The sequence below is a fragment of the Sugiyamaella lignohabitans genome, chromosome D (genome assembly GCF_001640025.1).
Source record: "Sugiyamaella lignohabitans strain CBS 10342 chromosome D, complete sequence".
Lineage (NCBI taxonomy): Eukaryota > Fungi > Ascomycota > Dipodascomycetes > Dipodascales > Trichomonascaceae > Sugiyamaella > Sugiyamaella lignohabitans.
The window spans coordinates 1,733,825-1,749,322 of NC_031673.1; the positions used below are offsets into that span (position 1 = coordinate 1,733,825).

At 49.3% G+C, this 15,498-nt stretch overlaps 2 protein-coding genes across 2 annotated transcripts; one reads left to right on the forward strand and one right to left on the reverse strand.

The window, feature by feature from the left end:
* Positions 1-1,938: 1,938 nt before the first annotated feature.
* Positions 1,939-3,912, reverse strand: SSC1 (Hsp70 family ATPase SSC1; the record flags this gene model as incomplete). The annotated part of the gene is made up of 1 exon (XM_018882292.1): positions 1,939-3,912. One exon carries the CDS (start codon positions 3,910-3,912, stop codon positions 1,939-1,941), a length of 1,974 nt encoding a protein of 657 aa, XP_018736684.1.
* Positions 3,913-11,739: 7,827 nt separating this feature from the next.
* GDH2 (glutamate dehydrogenase (NAD(+))) lies at positions 11,740-15,202 on the forward strand (the record flags this gene model as incomplete). The annotated part of the gene is made up of 2 exons (XM_018882293.1): positions 11,740-11,799; positions 12,224-15,202. The coding sequence occupies 2 exons, from the start codon at positions 11,740-11,742 to the stop codon at positions 15,200-15,202; spliced, it is 3,039 nt and encodes a 1,012-aa protein (XP_018736685.1).
* Between the last annotated feature and the right edge of the window lie 296 nt (positions 15,203-15,498).

A 15,498-nucleotide genomic window follows, 5' to 3' on the forward strand; every position in this document is an offset into this window, starting at 1 on the left:
GAACTCGTCGCTAGCAGGTGATTTCCTGCCATCAGACTTATACTGCATTCGATACTTCTTCAGTACAATGAGATCAAACACAGAATCGCTGAAGTCAAAATCACTAGCTTGAACTCGGGGCATGTTAAACATATGGCCAAAGATATCGCAGAAGTAAAACCATTGTCGCCGTATAGCAGGATCATTAGGGATTTGGCCGCTATATTTAACATAAATGCATTTAATCATGTCTCGCAAGATGTCTCGTGAGTCTCGATATGGGTTCTGAACCACCATCTGCGATAAATAGGGGATTTCAATCATGTTTCGAATGCGGTAGTTATTGATGATATCCACAGCAATCAGTCTATCAGCACGGGGTTCTTCTTCCTCATCAGTCTTTGCTACCACCTCGGTATTATCAGACAAAAATACTTCTTCTTCATCTTTAAAAACAACAACGGTCCAGTACGGAACAGCTATCACCGAAGGTTTCAGTCCTATCTTCTCGGCAAAATAAGCATATGCAGCAGAGATGAAAAAAGGCATGGAATTGCGTACAAAACTTTTCAGATCCAGATCCGAACTCAAATAACGAAGGAAAAACTCGCTGAGACTGGTCAAAGTGTCTCTGGCGGACGCCGATTTCCGGTTCTGCTTGACAAAACGCAACACATCCTCTATAGTCGAATTTGAATAAAAAGCACGAATATCTCCATTCACGTCTACAAACTGCATCCAGTTCATAGCCAGTGCCAGATCAGCAGCTTTGTACTCTTTTGTTTCCGAATTCCAGGAACGACGATTTCCTTTCTCTCCTTTCTCCAAATTCTTGGGATCAATGTACTCGGCAATACCCATTAGCTGTCTTAATCCCTTTAAACACAGAGTGATCCTCAAGCTGACCATTGCGTAATATCTATGAGAAAGCCTCGTTCGAGTTGCACTGGAATGGCTGTGATATATGTTATAAAGTGTTGGCAGAGCGAGATCACCCAGATCTGAAATGTCGTGAACCAGACTATGCAAATACGATCTCTGATCTCGGTTAACCTCAGTTCCGCGAGCACTTATCTCGTCTTGAACGACGAGTTCTGACTCCATTTGACTTGCGTCTTCTGGTCCATATACGATTCTGTCCAGCAGCCGCCAGACCTCGTGGCCCACTCTTCGTTCCGTGAAAAACAGCTCACGAAAGTTGTCAACCCTGTCAATCTGCGCAGCAGTGAACCTCGCCAGTTCCAAAATCGGCTTACATTTCACAGCCCACAGACTATTCGCCATGCTCGCATGCCGCAATTTCGAGCATGTCTGACTCAGTCCGCCCGTCAGATGCTCGTCGCTCTGCTGGGCATATTCCAATATCTTCACAAGCAACTCAGTCGGCAGAGAGATCAGACCAGTTCCCGGCATCATCAACTACCAACAACCGAACACTTCACAAGCCCTTGGCGTCCAGGTCTGTCTCACACTCAGTTAGCAAGTACCCAACATCGATCTTGTCAGATCATTCAACCTCGTGAAGTTATAGCTCCCGCGGGGTTCACCCGCCGTCCAGTCTCCGCAATATTCCCCTAACGGGGTTACCCCTGGATTTTCCACGCTGCCTCCGGCGGCTGGGGCTCCGCCCCAGACCCCGCTGCTCCTCTCGCTTCGCTCGAGTCGAAATCGGGGGATCCCTTAACGAGACATTATCCACCACCGCCCCGACGCCCCGACTCGAGCGCAGCGAGAGGAGCCGCGGGGTCTGGGGCGCAGCCCCAGCCGCCGGAGGCACGACCGTGAAGTAGTAGTAAAAGGCTATTTCTCTATGTACAGTATATGGGAGAATGGAGTGACAGCTGGATATAAACAAATAATAAATCGTAACAAGAAAACAAAAACAACAGAAGGAAAGCAGATTTTGGTCACCCGTGGCATATGGGCACCACGAGCTAGATTAGTGGGTCAGCGGGGCGCTTATTGCTTGTCCTCGGGCTTGGGCTCCTCGGTGGAGGAGGTGTTGTTACGGGCCTTGTCTTCGTAGATCTTCTTGAACACGTCGAGCGACTCGTTTTGGACCTCGTCGGTCTTGGCCTTCAAGTCCTCGACAGAGACGGCGTCGGCACCGGATTGGGCCTTGGCAACAAGCTCACGGAGCTCGGTGATCTTGACACTGAGCTTGTCAACATCGTCCTTGTTGAGTTGGTCCTTGTATTGAGAAAGGGAGTTATCGATCTCGTTGCAGATGGAGTCAGCACGGTTAGCAGTCTCAACAGACTCCTTACGGGCCATATCTTGCTCCTTGTACTTCTCGGCATCGTTAACCATTTTCTCGATCTCAGAGTCAGACAATCCAGAAGAACCGGCAACGGTGATCGAGGCGTCCTTGTTGGTACCCTTGTCACGGGCAGAAACGTTGATGATTCCGTCAGCGTCAATGTCGAAAGTGACCTCGATTTGAGGAACACCCTTGGCAGCAGGAGGAATTCCAGACAAAGTGAAGTTACCAATCAACTTGTTATCACGGACAAGCTCACGCTCTCCTTGGTAAACACGGATCTCAACAGAGGTTTGACCGGTGGCAGCAGTGGAGAACACTTGGCCCTTACGGGTAGGAATGGTGGTGTTTCTGTTGATCAAACGAGTGAAAACACCGCCAAGGGTCTCAATACCAAGAGAAAGAGGAGTGACATCGAGCAAAAGAACGTCTTGAACCTCACCGGCCAAAACAGCTCCTTGAATAGCAGCACCAATGGCAACAGCCTCATCGGGGTTGACCGACTTATTGGGCTCACGGCCGAACAAGCTCTTAACTGTCTCAATGACCTTGGGCATTCTCGACATACCACCAACAAGAATAACCTCGTTGATGTTGTTAGAAGTCATGTCGGCATCCTTAAGAGCCTTCTTAACAGGGTCAATAGTCTTCTTGATCAATCCGTCAACCAATCCCTCGAATTGAGAACGGCTGATGGAAACGTTGATGTGCTTAGGACCAGAGGCATCGGCAGTGATAAATGGCAAGTTGATATCGGTAGAAACGGTAGAAGACAACTCGACCTTGGCCTTCTCGGCAGCTTCACGGATACGTTGAATGGCCATACGGTCTCCCGAAAGATCAATACCAGTCTCTTGCTTGAACTTGTCGACCAAGAATCGGACAATGGCGATATCGAAGTCCTCACCACCCAAGTGGGTATCACCATTGGTCGACTTGACCTCGAAAACACCCTTTTGGATCTCCAAGATGGAGATATCGAAAGTACCACCACCCAAATCGAACACGGCAACAACCTTGTCCTCGGTCTTGTCCAAACCATAAGCCAAAGCAGCGGCAGTAGGCTCGTTGACAACACGCAAAACGTTCAAACCAACAATTTGACCAGCATCCTTAGTAGCTTGACGTTGAGAGTCGTTGAAGTAAGCAGGAACAGTGACAACGGCATTCTTGACGGTCTTACCAAGGTATCCCTCAGCAGTCTCCTTCATCTTGTTCAAAACGAAACCTCCAATTTGAGCAGGTGAGTACTTCTCACCTCTGGCCTCCAACCAAGCATCACCATTAGAGTGCTTGACAATCTTGTAAGGAACTTGATCCAAATCCTTTTGGACCTCCTTGTCTTCCCATCTTCTACCAATCAAACGCTTGGTGGCAAACAAAGTGTTTTCAGGGTTGACAACGGCTTGACGCTTGGCAGGAACACCCACCAAACGTTCACCTTCTTTGGTGAAAGCAACAACCGAAGGAGTAGTACGAGCACCCTCAGAGTTCTCAATGACCTTGGGGATCTTACCCTCCATGATGGCAACAGCAGAGTTGGTGGTACCCAAATCAATACCAATTACTGATCCTTGAACCTTGCCATTTGAATTGAAACGCTTCATCAAAGTAGAGGTGGCCAAACGAGGAGTGGCAGCTCCACGACGGGCAGCAAATCTAGCAGCCAACATTGTGAATCTTTTTTGTTGTTCTGTTGTAGTGAATAATAATAAATAAACCGGTAATCAGAAAAGATTATTTAAAAAACAAATAAAATTTCCCGGTCGGATGTTGAAAAAAAAAGTATTATGTACAAAGAGGGAGATTCAAGAGAACAATGACAAGAAAAAAATATTTCTTAAAGTTCAATGGATGTTTCGATTCCCACTGGTTTCACTAGCAATGTAGTAAAGAGAGAAGGGGAGAAAAAAAATCTGCAAATGGCAAGGGATTCGCCCTGTTAATATATTTCCTGCACCTGAGCCTCAGTGAAAAATTTCCTGCGGCTGCTCCCGTACTCCGGCCTGCTTCTACAGGGTTCCATCTGCAATGCTTGCAGCAGTTTACACCGGCCGCTGCTCGGGCCTGACTGCTGCTTCGGGCTGGTTCCAGCTGGTTCTATTCGGGTGAGGGGGGTTGCCTCCGGCGGCTGGGGCGCTGTCCCAGATCCCGTGGTGCTCGCTTCGCGAGCGAATTGGGCGGTGGCGGGTCGCGAGCGGTGGCTGACTGCTGTTTGGCCGGTCGCGCTCTGGACCGGGTCGCAAATTTTATGATGCATGCCCATCTCCGAGTCTCGGCCCCGAGCTGGTCCGGCCGTTCAGCTCAGACCCTGGGATGCAGGGTCCCGGTCCCTGCATGGTGACCCCTGGCAGCCTCCGGCGGCTGGGGCTCCGCCCCAGACCCCGCTGCTCCTCTCGCTTCGCTCGAGTCGTTGCGTCGACGGTCTCGGTTTTCTCCTGCGAAGCAGGAGCAACCAGGGTCTGGGGCGGAGCCCCAGCCGCCGGAGGCAGGTCCAGGACCCTGTTTAAAGCAGGTGTTCGCCTGTGGAATAAGGAGGCAGCTGGTTTTTGGGTCGGTAGCTCGTATTTTCTTTGAACTGGACAAGGGAACTCTACTTTTGTAGCTTCCGGGGAATGACATCACCAGTAGGCTCGCTATTTGGGTTTCGTACATAGAAACAAGAAACTCTGTTTGAATGTAGAAAATTTTGTTCCAGATTTCGGCTCTACAGGCCGAACTGGCAGCTGGAAATTGATATTATGAGACCGAATATATAGACAAAGAGGCCACAAAACTGTAATTCCAGTTGCGAACGGGATCAATTCACGAACTCAACAGATACAAATCATGAAATAGAAATTCTCCTGGGTCATCAAGTCTTTATATACCCCTCCTGTTTATCTTTGACTCGTCCCCACGTCCTCTTCGAACGAAGTGAGAAGAGCCACGGGGTCTGGGGCGCAGCCCCAGCCGCCGGAGGCATGCCCCCCTGAAAAACGGAGATGCAAGTTTAAATTAGTACCTGCATGACACGAGGAAACGCGTGATACGTGATTCAGCCGTAATAGGGGAGGTGAGAGATGCAAGATAATTTTCGAGCAGGAAATAAATTGTTTTTTTGGCTGGATCAGAGTGCTTGTGGTTTGGAGGTGAGATATGGACAGTGCGGAGGACGAGGATTACCCGGAGATCTGGCTGACGTCTCGGCTGGAGAGCGGGTATGGCATTGATCAGTCTGCCGAGTCCGTGAGCAGAATCGGCCTGTTTGTAAGGGCTATCGAGGTAGCGTTGATGTCGTGGTATCCGCAATTGAAATTGCCGGCTGTAGTACATTTGAATTTACTGGTGGCATTGGCTATTATCCCTACAGAATCTACCAGTTCGGAGGGGTTACCAGCTCATAAACAGGTTCACGTGGGTGGTCTACCGTCGTTGCTGGTATCAGGACTGGTATCAGCTCAGAGTCTCAGATTACTACAAATGATAGTCAATTGGAAGTTCGAGAGGGGTCAGAAAATCGCACAACAGCCATTGAATGACGAGATAGAGAGGATGAGACAATTGGATGTGATCAATTTTCAGTATCGACAGTTCAAGACGGTGTTTGTACCGGTGGCAGAGAACAGGGCTCGTCGTCCTGTAAGAGGCCAGACAAGAGCCAATTATACGAATACTGATTGGAGTGTTGATACAGAAACCAGTCCTCAGATGGCTCGTGGAAGAGGAGGAAGTAAAAAGACAGGTCGAGGTGGAAGAAAGACCGCTGATGATTCTAGGACATCAGCAGCATCAGGTATTGTATCCAGAGCTGCATCGAGAACAGCATCTGGAGCGGCATCAGGAACAACATCAGTTAGTCGTAGGAGTGAGAATAATTCCAGAGAGCCATCTGAACCACCGACATTTGTATCGTTTGAGAAGAGACAGAAACTGCTTAATTCGTATATGGAGGGGAGTATATTTTCCGATGCAAAAGGTATATGGGATATGATAGGCTGGGCGTTTACATGTTCCACGGTGGATGATGCTAGGTATCAGGTGAGATGGGCTCAATGGGAGAGGTTTCTCAATTTTTTAATAGAGTTTGTGGAAAAGGACTTTGAGTGTGAGAAGCATAATGGAGCAGACAGTGATACCATAATCCGAGAATGGCTCGAACCCGTCACCGATTCGTCTGTATTTGCCGCTATATTTGCGACAGTAGAACCTGGTGGGGTTTTCAAATACTCTCCAGCATTTACTGACGAGATTGCTGAGTACGAACCAGACGACGGTGAAGTCGCTATGAAACGCAATGCTAAGAATAGTGGACTTACAGGCAGTCAAGCCAGTCAAGGTAGTTTCTCTTCTAGTTTCAACAGCATTACATCATCTATAGGAGACAGCTCCCTTAGACCAGCTGAATCTAACTATAAGTCACTAGACCTACGTTCAAGACTACTGCGTTTGGTACTCGAACAAAAGAGCCTGTTGAGCACCCGAGGAGGACTCGACCATGTATACAACACCTTAGAGGATATCTCGCACGTATTCCTACAAGACAGCTGGAAATACTCTGTCCTACTCGGATCCTTGGTAGATTTCCGGACTAAATCTGTTGACACCAAAGCTCTCAACGGTCTAGCAGTACGACACCTTCCATCGAATCTGATCATGCGAATAGCCTGGACATCAGCTCTTCCAAAGTCACTTGGCGAATACTGGACCGAGCTCGTGCGATTCGATCAACCTCCCTTCACAGCCAACGAACCTTTACCCCAGCTCGTTAGTCTTGACGCTATGCTCACACTACTAGCATGGGTTCCTGGAAGGGCCGTTGTTGTCAACGAAGTCGACACACTCGCAGCCATCTACCAACTGATCCTCGACTGTCTCCCCGTCCTGGAAAAGCCCGTGCCAAAGCCCGACATCAAACTTCTTCGCGACAGCCTGAAAACAAGCCATACCAAACGCATCGACTGGCTTCAAACACGAGCCACCAAAGCCCCCGACCTCAAGGGAATCGACATACAACCCGTCATCGACAGCCTCAACAACTGCGAGCGTCTCATCGACGCTGCCATCCTCGGTCTATGACGATATTTATTAACTATAGACACCAGTTATGATATCTTTGGGAGGACTGACTGCCTCCGGCGGCTGGGGCGGAGCCCCAGACCCTGGTTGCTCCTGCTACGCAGGAGAGCCCCGGGTGTACTATACTCACGGTGGTTGGGTTTGTGTGGAGGGTGACTGCCTCCGGCGGCTGGGGCGCTGCCCCAGACCCCGTAGCTCCTGCTTCGCAGGAGACTGCTGTGACCGCCGGCGGAACGACTCGAGCGGAGCGAGAGGAGCAGCAGGGTCTGGGGCGGAGCCCCAGCCGCCGGAGGCGCAACCCTGCGGAAGGTGGTCTGGAACTCAAGGTTGGACGATCTAACCGCAGGTGTAGATTTTGCCGGATCCAAAAACAACATTCACCCAGGATCAGGGTCTTGTCTGGGAACTAATGGTGATAACACCGCCGTCACTTCACCACTATCACTTTATCATCTCACCTACTACTCTCTTTTATTATTAACAAGATTAGCATGTGTTTCAGGGATATGGACCTGCGGATTCTGTGCTCCTGGAAGTGCTGCTGAAACAGGCAGAGGCAGAATTGCCCTTGCAAAAGCTAATGCTAATTTACTCAGTGCAATTACTCTTTTTGGTTTCATGAACCGCCTGGAAATCTCATTTTGATAGTACTTGACTTCGTTGGACACAGTTTTAAATGAATTTTTTAACTTCGCTCAACTGCCATAGACTGAGCTATGGGTTGTAAGCCATGGAATCCAACGACTTATTTCAATACTGAGAAAGTAACAGCTGATACACTTCATTCACATATCATTGCATGACTGATTGTTTTATCACATAGAGGGCATGTCCGTCCTACTTATTTCTGTTAAACAGCTCTTGTTTGCTTGAGAGAATGGGGGTGTAAGACAGTTTTTCAAGATGTTGGCACTACACGATTGGCTATAGCGCTATTGTATTATGAAGAATACATCTGAAGCGATATATTAATTGTTTCTAGCATTCAGAATAACCAGCCAAGCATGTTATATGACTAGATACAAGGGGGCATGGAAATCTTTGACTATATCGACGACTCTAACAACAGATTTTCTAAATAGTAATTGAGCGCTTTAGCGATTTGTCGGAATACTGAAAATAAAAGCAGAATTTTAGTATGGCATTTGGTAACTTGGATAAGGACACCGAAAACGGAATTAGCAGAAAACCAGTTCTTGGAATGGTGGTTTGTAAAACACCGAGGAACTTGTGAAGGCCCCACATCTCACCTTAATATTAGCATTCCCATCTGGCAGCATGGGATGGCACATTAAATAAACAATCCAGGAAGGATATCTAAAGTACTATCTCCAGATAATGGAACTCAACTAACATTTATGCCTGGTGACATGGGCTCTGGCTTTAACATATAAGATATATAATAATTTTTATTAAATTTTTCATGGACACAGACGTGCAGATTGAGCTTTCCCGACTAGCATCTCCAGACGGTCGAAATCAACCACTTTAGCTCATGAATGAGCTCTCCCAGACTAAAGTGTCCAGCTGCTCGCTCGACTAGATTTCCGTCTGGTCACATGAGTTCCGGCTCCTGGCTGCAAGGTTCAAGAATCAAACGAGAATGAAATAGTTCTATTTGTATCTCACTTGCTCATAACTTGGACTGCCGTAAACGGAATAAACAGGGGAACTGCCCAAGTGAAAAATCCAATCACGTGCAGACAGATCCATGTAAATTATAATTATACATATCCTAACATTGCATTTCATCTGCCAACATATCCCAACATTACACGAACCAAGACACACCCGGGCACATCACCAGACCCCCAACCGCTCGCGAAGCGAGCACAACCCGGTCTGGGCGGAGCCCAGCCGCCGGAGGCACACCCCCTCCCCCACAGTGACCCCGAAAAAAATATTTTCACCGCCGGCACTGCTTTAACCGCCGTGTTCTCCACACATATGCATAAAATGTAACGGTTGATCAGAATGAGGGGTGCAGCATCGCATCGCGATGTGCGGGGTGTGGGGGAGGGGAGGGGGGCCGTGCCTCCGGCGGCTGGGGCTCTGCCCCAGACCCCGTGGCTCCTCTCGCTTCGCTCGAGTCGGGATTGGGGGGTCAGCGGCAGTCGGCGGGAGGGGGCCGGGTTGCGGGGCATGGCCGTTGATTTTACTGTGGTTGAGGGGGCAGTGGGGGCAGTGGAAGCTGACTTGGCTGGTTGGCGGTTGGGGGTGTTTAGGAGCTGGTCGGTGCGGAGCAGGAGGAAGCCTCGCTCTGAACTGCCAGACCGCCAGCCAGACTTAGCCGACACCCCCATCACCATCGCGCCATCCCACACCCCCAGTACGAGCGCAGCGAGCAAACGGGTCCGGGCAGCGCCCGGCCGCCGGAGGCACCGGTCACCTCCCCCTTACTTATACATACAAGTTCGAACTCATTTTAACATTGGCCGTCGAAGCTTGATTACATTCATTACATGTTGCCCATGCCGCCGTGAGTTATAATGCACCTTCGGCGGTTAGGGGCCCGCCCAAACGGGAAGTATAAACGGACAAACCCCATCACGCAAGATCTGCACATGACGGCAACTGCTGAGCTGCAGCGGGACCTGAAACGGATGGTTTTTGCGGGGGACGAGGAGGGGTTTGGGAGGGGGGTTTGCCTCCGGCGGCTGGGGCTCCGCCCCAGACCCCGCTGCTCCTCTCGCTTCGCTCGAGTCGTTGCGTGTGGGGCCAGGAGGGGTGGTGGGATGGGAGAAGGTACACTGGTTTAATGGGTTGGTGGGTGGGTGGATGGGTGCGTGGGCGGGCAGTGAGAACATGGGCGTGGTGGATCGTGCGAAGCTCTGATCTCAGGGCTCGTGCTATGCAGAGAGGGCCACTTTTTAAAATCTCAGCTGCTGCAGGTTTGCAGCAAACTGCCAACTGCCGCCGGTACCCGCTGCAGGTGGGCTGTGATGTGAAGAGGATAACCGTTGCAGTTGGTCGGCGGCGGGGGTGGTGGTGTTGGAGTTAGTGTTGGTGGTGTTGATGGTGGTGGGTGCCTGGTGACTTGGTTCAGGTGGTCCTGCGCCCTGGTTCTGTCCCGTTTTTAGTGATTCTACCGCCGTTGACCACCCCCAAATGTTTCACCAGATGCTGCCTGCTATGCTACCCGTGCTAGGCTCCAGTTGGCCTGTCTTGGCTGGTTCGGGCGTGTTTAACCGAGTCCATGTCTGGAAATAGCCAAGTTTGCCTGGCTCAACCCCCAAATCTTAATATCCAGGGCCCCATTTCGGGCCTGATTATACTCCCCACTAATGCTCTTCGCGCTTTCTGTGCCCCGCCTGCTGTTACATGTCGTTCAGCTCCTGTCTATCTCCATTTACCAGTCCAATTCAACCCCTCTTTCTCACCCCCTTCTAACCCCTCTAGCTTCACTGACTACTCCCCTCAACCCCGCTATAGTTTCTCTGACTACTCCCCTCAACCTCTCTAGTTTCCCTGCTCTTCCCCTCCTCTTCTCCCCCTCCACCGGCCCCTCCCCCTGGATTTCGATCCCCCCATTACGATCCCTGTCACACGGAATGGGCCCCTCGCTGACTTCCTGGATAGGCCTGAATCCCTGCCTGGATCCTTCCCGCATCGCTACCCCAGCCTCGACCCAAGCGCCGGGCCTGATTCAGCCCAAATCTGCTTGAAAACGGCAACACCGCCGGCCCCCCTTACCCATCCCGCCAAAAACGATCGGCGCTCTACACGCTTGTGATGCGTTTGTTGATAAAAATAAAATAAAAACAAAATATAAAATATATTCCCAACCGTATAAACGCTAACTGCAAAAAGTATATATAACCCCAGGATTGCTCGAACTTTTCCCGGTCTTCTTTTTTTTCCGTCCTTGACTTGTTTCTTTCTTTCACTTTGATTGATTTAAAAAAAATATTAAAAGCTATACGCTCTACTAACTCGATTGTTGGTTGACTCGACTGACCGGAATTATTTATTGCACGCTTATCGCTGCTGTTGACACTTCTTATCAGCTCTACTTGTTCCTCCTCCTGGACATCGCACTTCGACGTCGACTATTATTACACACCCCCCTATTTATTATTTTTTCTAATCTCTTTTGATCACATCACATCCGTTTCAATATGGTTTCTCCATTAGCTGCTGTTCTTGACGAAGCTGGTGTCACCGGCCACCACCACCCGCATCGCAACCTGGGCCACGGCTCCAAACACGCCTTATCGGTCCCCGATGGCCACCACAAGGCCCGTATTATCACCTCTGACGAGGGCTCTGGATACAACTCGGCTGCTTTTGAGGGAAAAGAGACTCAGCTCGAGAGTGGTAGGTACTTTTGAGATGGGGGTTGTGCCTCCGGCGGCTGGGGCGCTGCCCCAGACCCCGTTGTGCTCGCTTCGCGAGCGATTGGGAGGTTGGACTGAGAATTGATCTAACGGAGGTTTTTAGTTATGGACGAGATTGATAGAAGAGGTTTTATTCCTGAGGCTTTGATTGAGAACGAGACAAAGGTAAGTTTTTTCACGGTTGCTTGAAGGAGTGCTCTTGGGGAGGACATGGAATCAGCTCGCCGTTTGCTTGGCTATGAAAAGAAAATACCACAAAAAAACTTTTGTTTTTTATTTAGAGAGCGCGCGAGACGGGTTTCTGTTTGCGGCCCAAATCAAGAACTGGCGTCACCAGAACTAATTTGCCGTTCCGGTGGTATCATCATCGGCGGTGCATTTGCCAGCAGCACCTGCATGCCCGCCGATTACCGGATCAGCGATGCCCCACCTGCACCACACCTGCACCTCTCTTCAGACCCTGACGGTCCTCGCCGCTCGCGAAGCGAGCACAACGGGGTCTGGGGCAGCGCCCCAGCCGCCGGAGGCAGGTCCCCCCCCCCCCCCCCCCCCCCCCCCCCTCCCGAAAACTTTTACTAACCCGCGATAGTGGTTCTACAACAACCTCGGAATCGACGACTCGTACTTTGCTACCGAGTCTATTGACAGCATTGTCAGTTATATCCACTCGCTGTATGCCGCCAAGGTCGCTGCTTATGCCCGAGACGATAAGAAGCTTGTGATTCGATTGGACCGTGAGTCGGAAGACCATGCGGTTTATATTGATACTTCGACTCCTGGAGTCACGAATCTCGACGGTCCTCGTTACGAGAAGCGTATTGACGAGAAGTATCTGACTCCTTCTACTCCAGAAAATGCTTATCGTTTGGAGACATTCCGATCTGTGGGAGCTGCTATTGATACTTCGGGAGTGGCTCAGAATCTGCGTTGCTACTTTGTTTACAAGTGTAATTTCCCATCTACCAAGGAACCCGTTTCTGAGAACGAGACTGATTTGTTGAAGATCTCGGACAAGGCTTTCTATGAAAAGGCCACGGATCGAACCAAGATGTTCTACCAATCGATTATTTCCCAGGTGGTTCGTCGTACTGGTCCAGTTATTGAACTGTACGAAGTCGACGGATCTCGCGAACGTAGAATAATTATCGGTTATAGACAGGGCTCGACTCCTGGTTACTTTGCTGCATTGAGTGATTTGTATCATTACTACGGTTTGACCTCGACTAGAAAGTATGTCGAGCAATTTGCCAATGGAGTTACCATTGTGTCACTTTACTTGGTGCCTACTAATGCTCCTCAGACTGCTCGTACTTTGGAGGAGCTTAAGGCTCTTAAACAGTTTCCTCCTATTGAGAGCTCGATCCACCAGATTGTCAAAGAGGCCAGTTTGCTGTACTGTGTTCCTCAAAACACATTCCAAGACCATTTTGCCAAGGGCGATTTGTCTCTTCAAGAGTCTGCTTATGCCCACTGCGGATTCATCTTTGTTTCTCACTTTTTGAACCGATTGGGTTCGGAATATACAACTTTGATGAGTGTGTTGGACTTGAACAACAGTTCTCATGTCGAGGTTATGGAGAGATTGAAGAGACGTTTGCGTTCGGAAACGTTTACTAGAGAGTACATTCAGGAGATTATCAATTCTAATATTGACGTGATTCGTCAATTGTACTTGCAATTTGCTAATGATCACTATGTTCAATCTCACGGTGAAGGTGATGGGTTCTTGCCTACTTTATCATACCAACGTCTTCAAACCCAGTCTGTCATGTCTTCTGAAGAGCTTGAAAGCTTTATTCGTCGTACTGCCACAAATGACCACGAGGTGCTTGTTTTGGAGGCTTTGTTGAGATTCAATAACCATGTTTTGAAGACCAACTTCTACACCCCTACCAAGGTAGCTCTGTCATTCCGTCTCAAGCCAGATTTCCTGCCCAGCAGTGAGTACGCTCAACCTTTGTTTGGAATGTTCTTGGTGGTTGGACAGGAGTTCCGAGGATTCCACTTGAGATTCCGTGACATTGCCAGAGGTGGTATTCGAATTGTCAAGTCGCGTAACAAGGAAGCTTACTCGATCAATGCCCGTTCGTTGTTTGATGAGAACTATAACCTGGCTAATACTCAACAGAGAAAGAACAAAGATATTCCTGAAGGAGGTGCCAAGGGTGTCATCTTGCTCAATAATGAGCACCAAGACAAGGCTACCCAGGCCTTCCAAAAGTACATTGACGCTATTCTTGACCTGTTGCTTCCAGGAGTTACTCCCGGTATCAAGGATGCTATTGTTGACAAGTACGGATCAAGCGAAATTCTGTTCATGGGTCCTGATGAGAACACTGCTGGTCTTGTAGACTGGGCTACTGAGCACGCTAAGAAGCGTGGTGCTCCATTCTGGAAATCGTTCTTCACTGGTAAGAGTCCTGAACTCGGTGGTATTCCTCATGACGAATACGGTATGACGTCGTTGTCGGTGCGTGAATATGTCAAAGGTATCTACCGCAAACTTGAAATTGACCCCAGTCAGATCAAGAAGTTGCAAACTGGAGGACCCGATGGTGATCTTGGATCCAACGAGATTCTGCTTTCGAATGAAAAGTACGTGTCTATTGTTGATGGATCGGGTGTTATTTGCGATCCTAATGGACTCAACCACAGCGAGCTTGTGCGTCTGGCCAAAACGAGACAGATGATTAGCGAGTTTGATATCAGCAAACTCAGTTCGGACGGTTACCGTGTGCTTGTTGACGACAAGGACGTCAAACTGCCTAATGGCACTATTGTTGAGAACGGTACTACTTTCCGTAATTTGTACCATTTGATTGCTGCTGACGAGGTCAAGGACTTGCAAGTATTTGTTCCCTGTGGAGGCCGTCCTGAAGCCATTGATGTTAACAATGTTGGCAAGCTAATTGACGAGAATGGCAAGTCCAAGATCCCTTATATTGTCGAGGGAGCCAACTTGTTCATTACCCAGAATGCCAAGCTCCGTTTGGAGGCTGCTGGCGCTATCATGTTTAAGGATGCTTCTGCCAACAAGGGAGGAGTCACCTCATCATCACTTGAAGTTCTTGCTTCATTGGCACTTAACGATACCGAGTTCTACGAGAACATGTGTGTTCACAACGGAATCGTGCCCCAATTCTACAAGGACTATGTCAAGGAAGTACAATCGATTATCCAGAACAATGCCAGATTAGAATTTGAGGCTATCTGGAGAGAACACCAATTGACCAAGAAGACCAATTCGTTGTTGTCAGACGAACTTTCACACGCCATCAACGACCTGACTGAAGAGTTATCCAAATCGAACCTCTGGCAAGACGAGGAGTTCCGTAACTCGATTCTCGGCGAAGCTCTTCCCAAGGAACTCGTCAAGAAAGTGGGACTCGAGACCATTCTCGAACGCGTGCCCGACTCGTACCTCAAAGCCATCTTCGGCTCGTACCTTGCCGGCCGCTTTATCTATGAACACGGCGCCAGTCCCTCGCAATTCGCCTTCTTCGAGTACATGGTCGAGAAGAGAAAGTCCGCTGCTCCTGCTACTCCTGCTACTGCTGTCGCTAACTAACAGCGTCGGCCCTATTTATATTACTGTTAATAATAATAATAATACAAAATTGCTTCTGTTTTATTTCGGGGGTGGGGGTATGCCTCCGGCGGCCGGGCTCCGCCCGGACCTGGTTGTGCTCGCTTCGCGAGCTACTGCGGGGTCCAGGGTTTGTGGGTCGGTCGCTGATGTTGCTACTGAGGAACCAGAGGGGGATTGGGGTGCGATATTGGCGAGTTCTGATTGGGAGGAGTTCTTTTTTACTTTTTTATTTCAATTAGAATCATCTGCTTCAACTTCAATCACCTACCTGCATG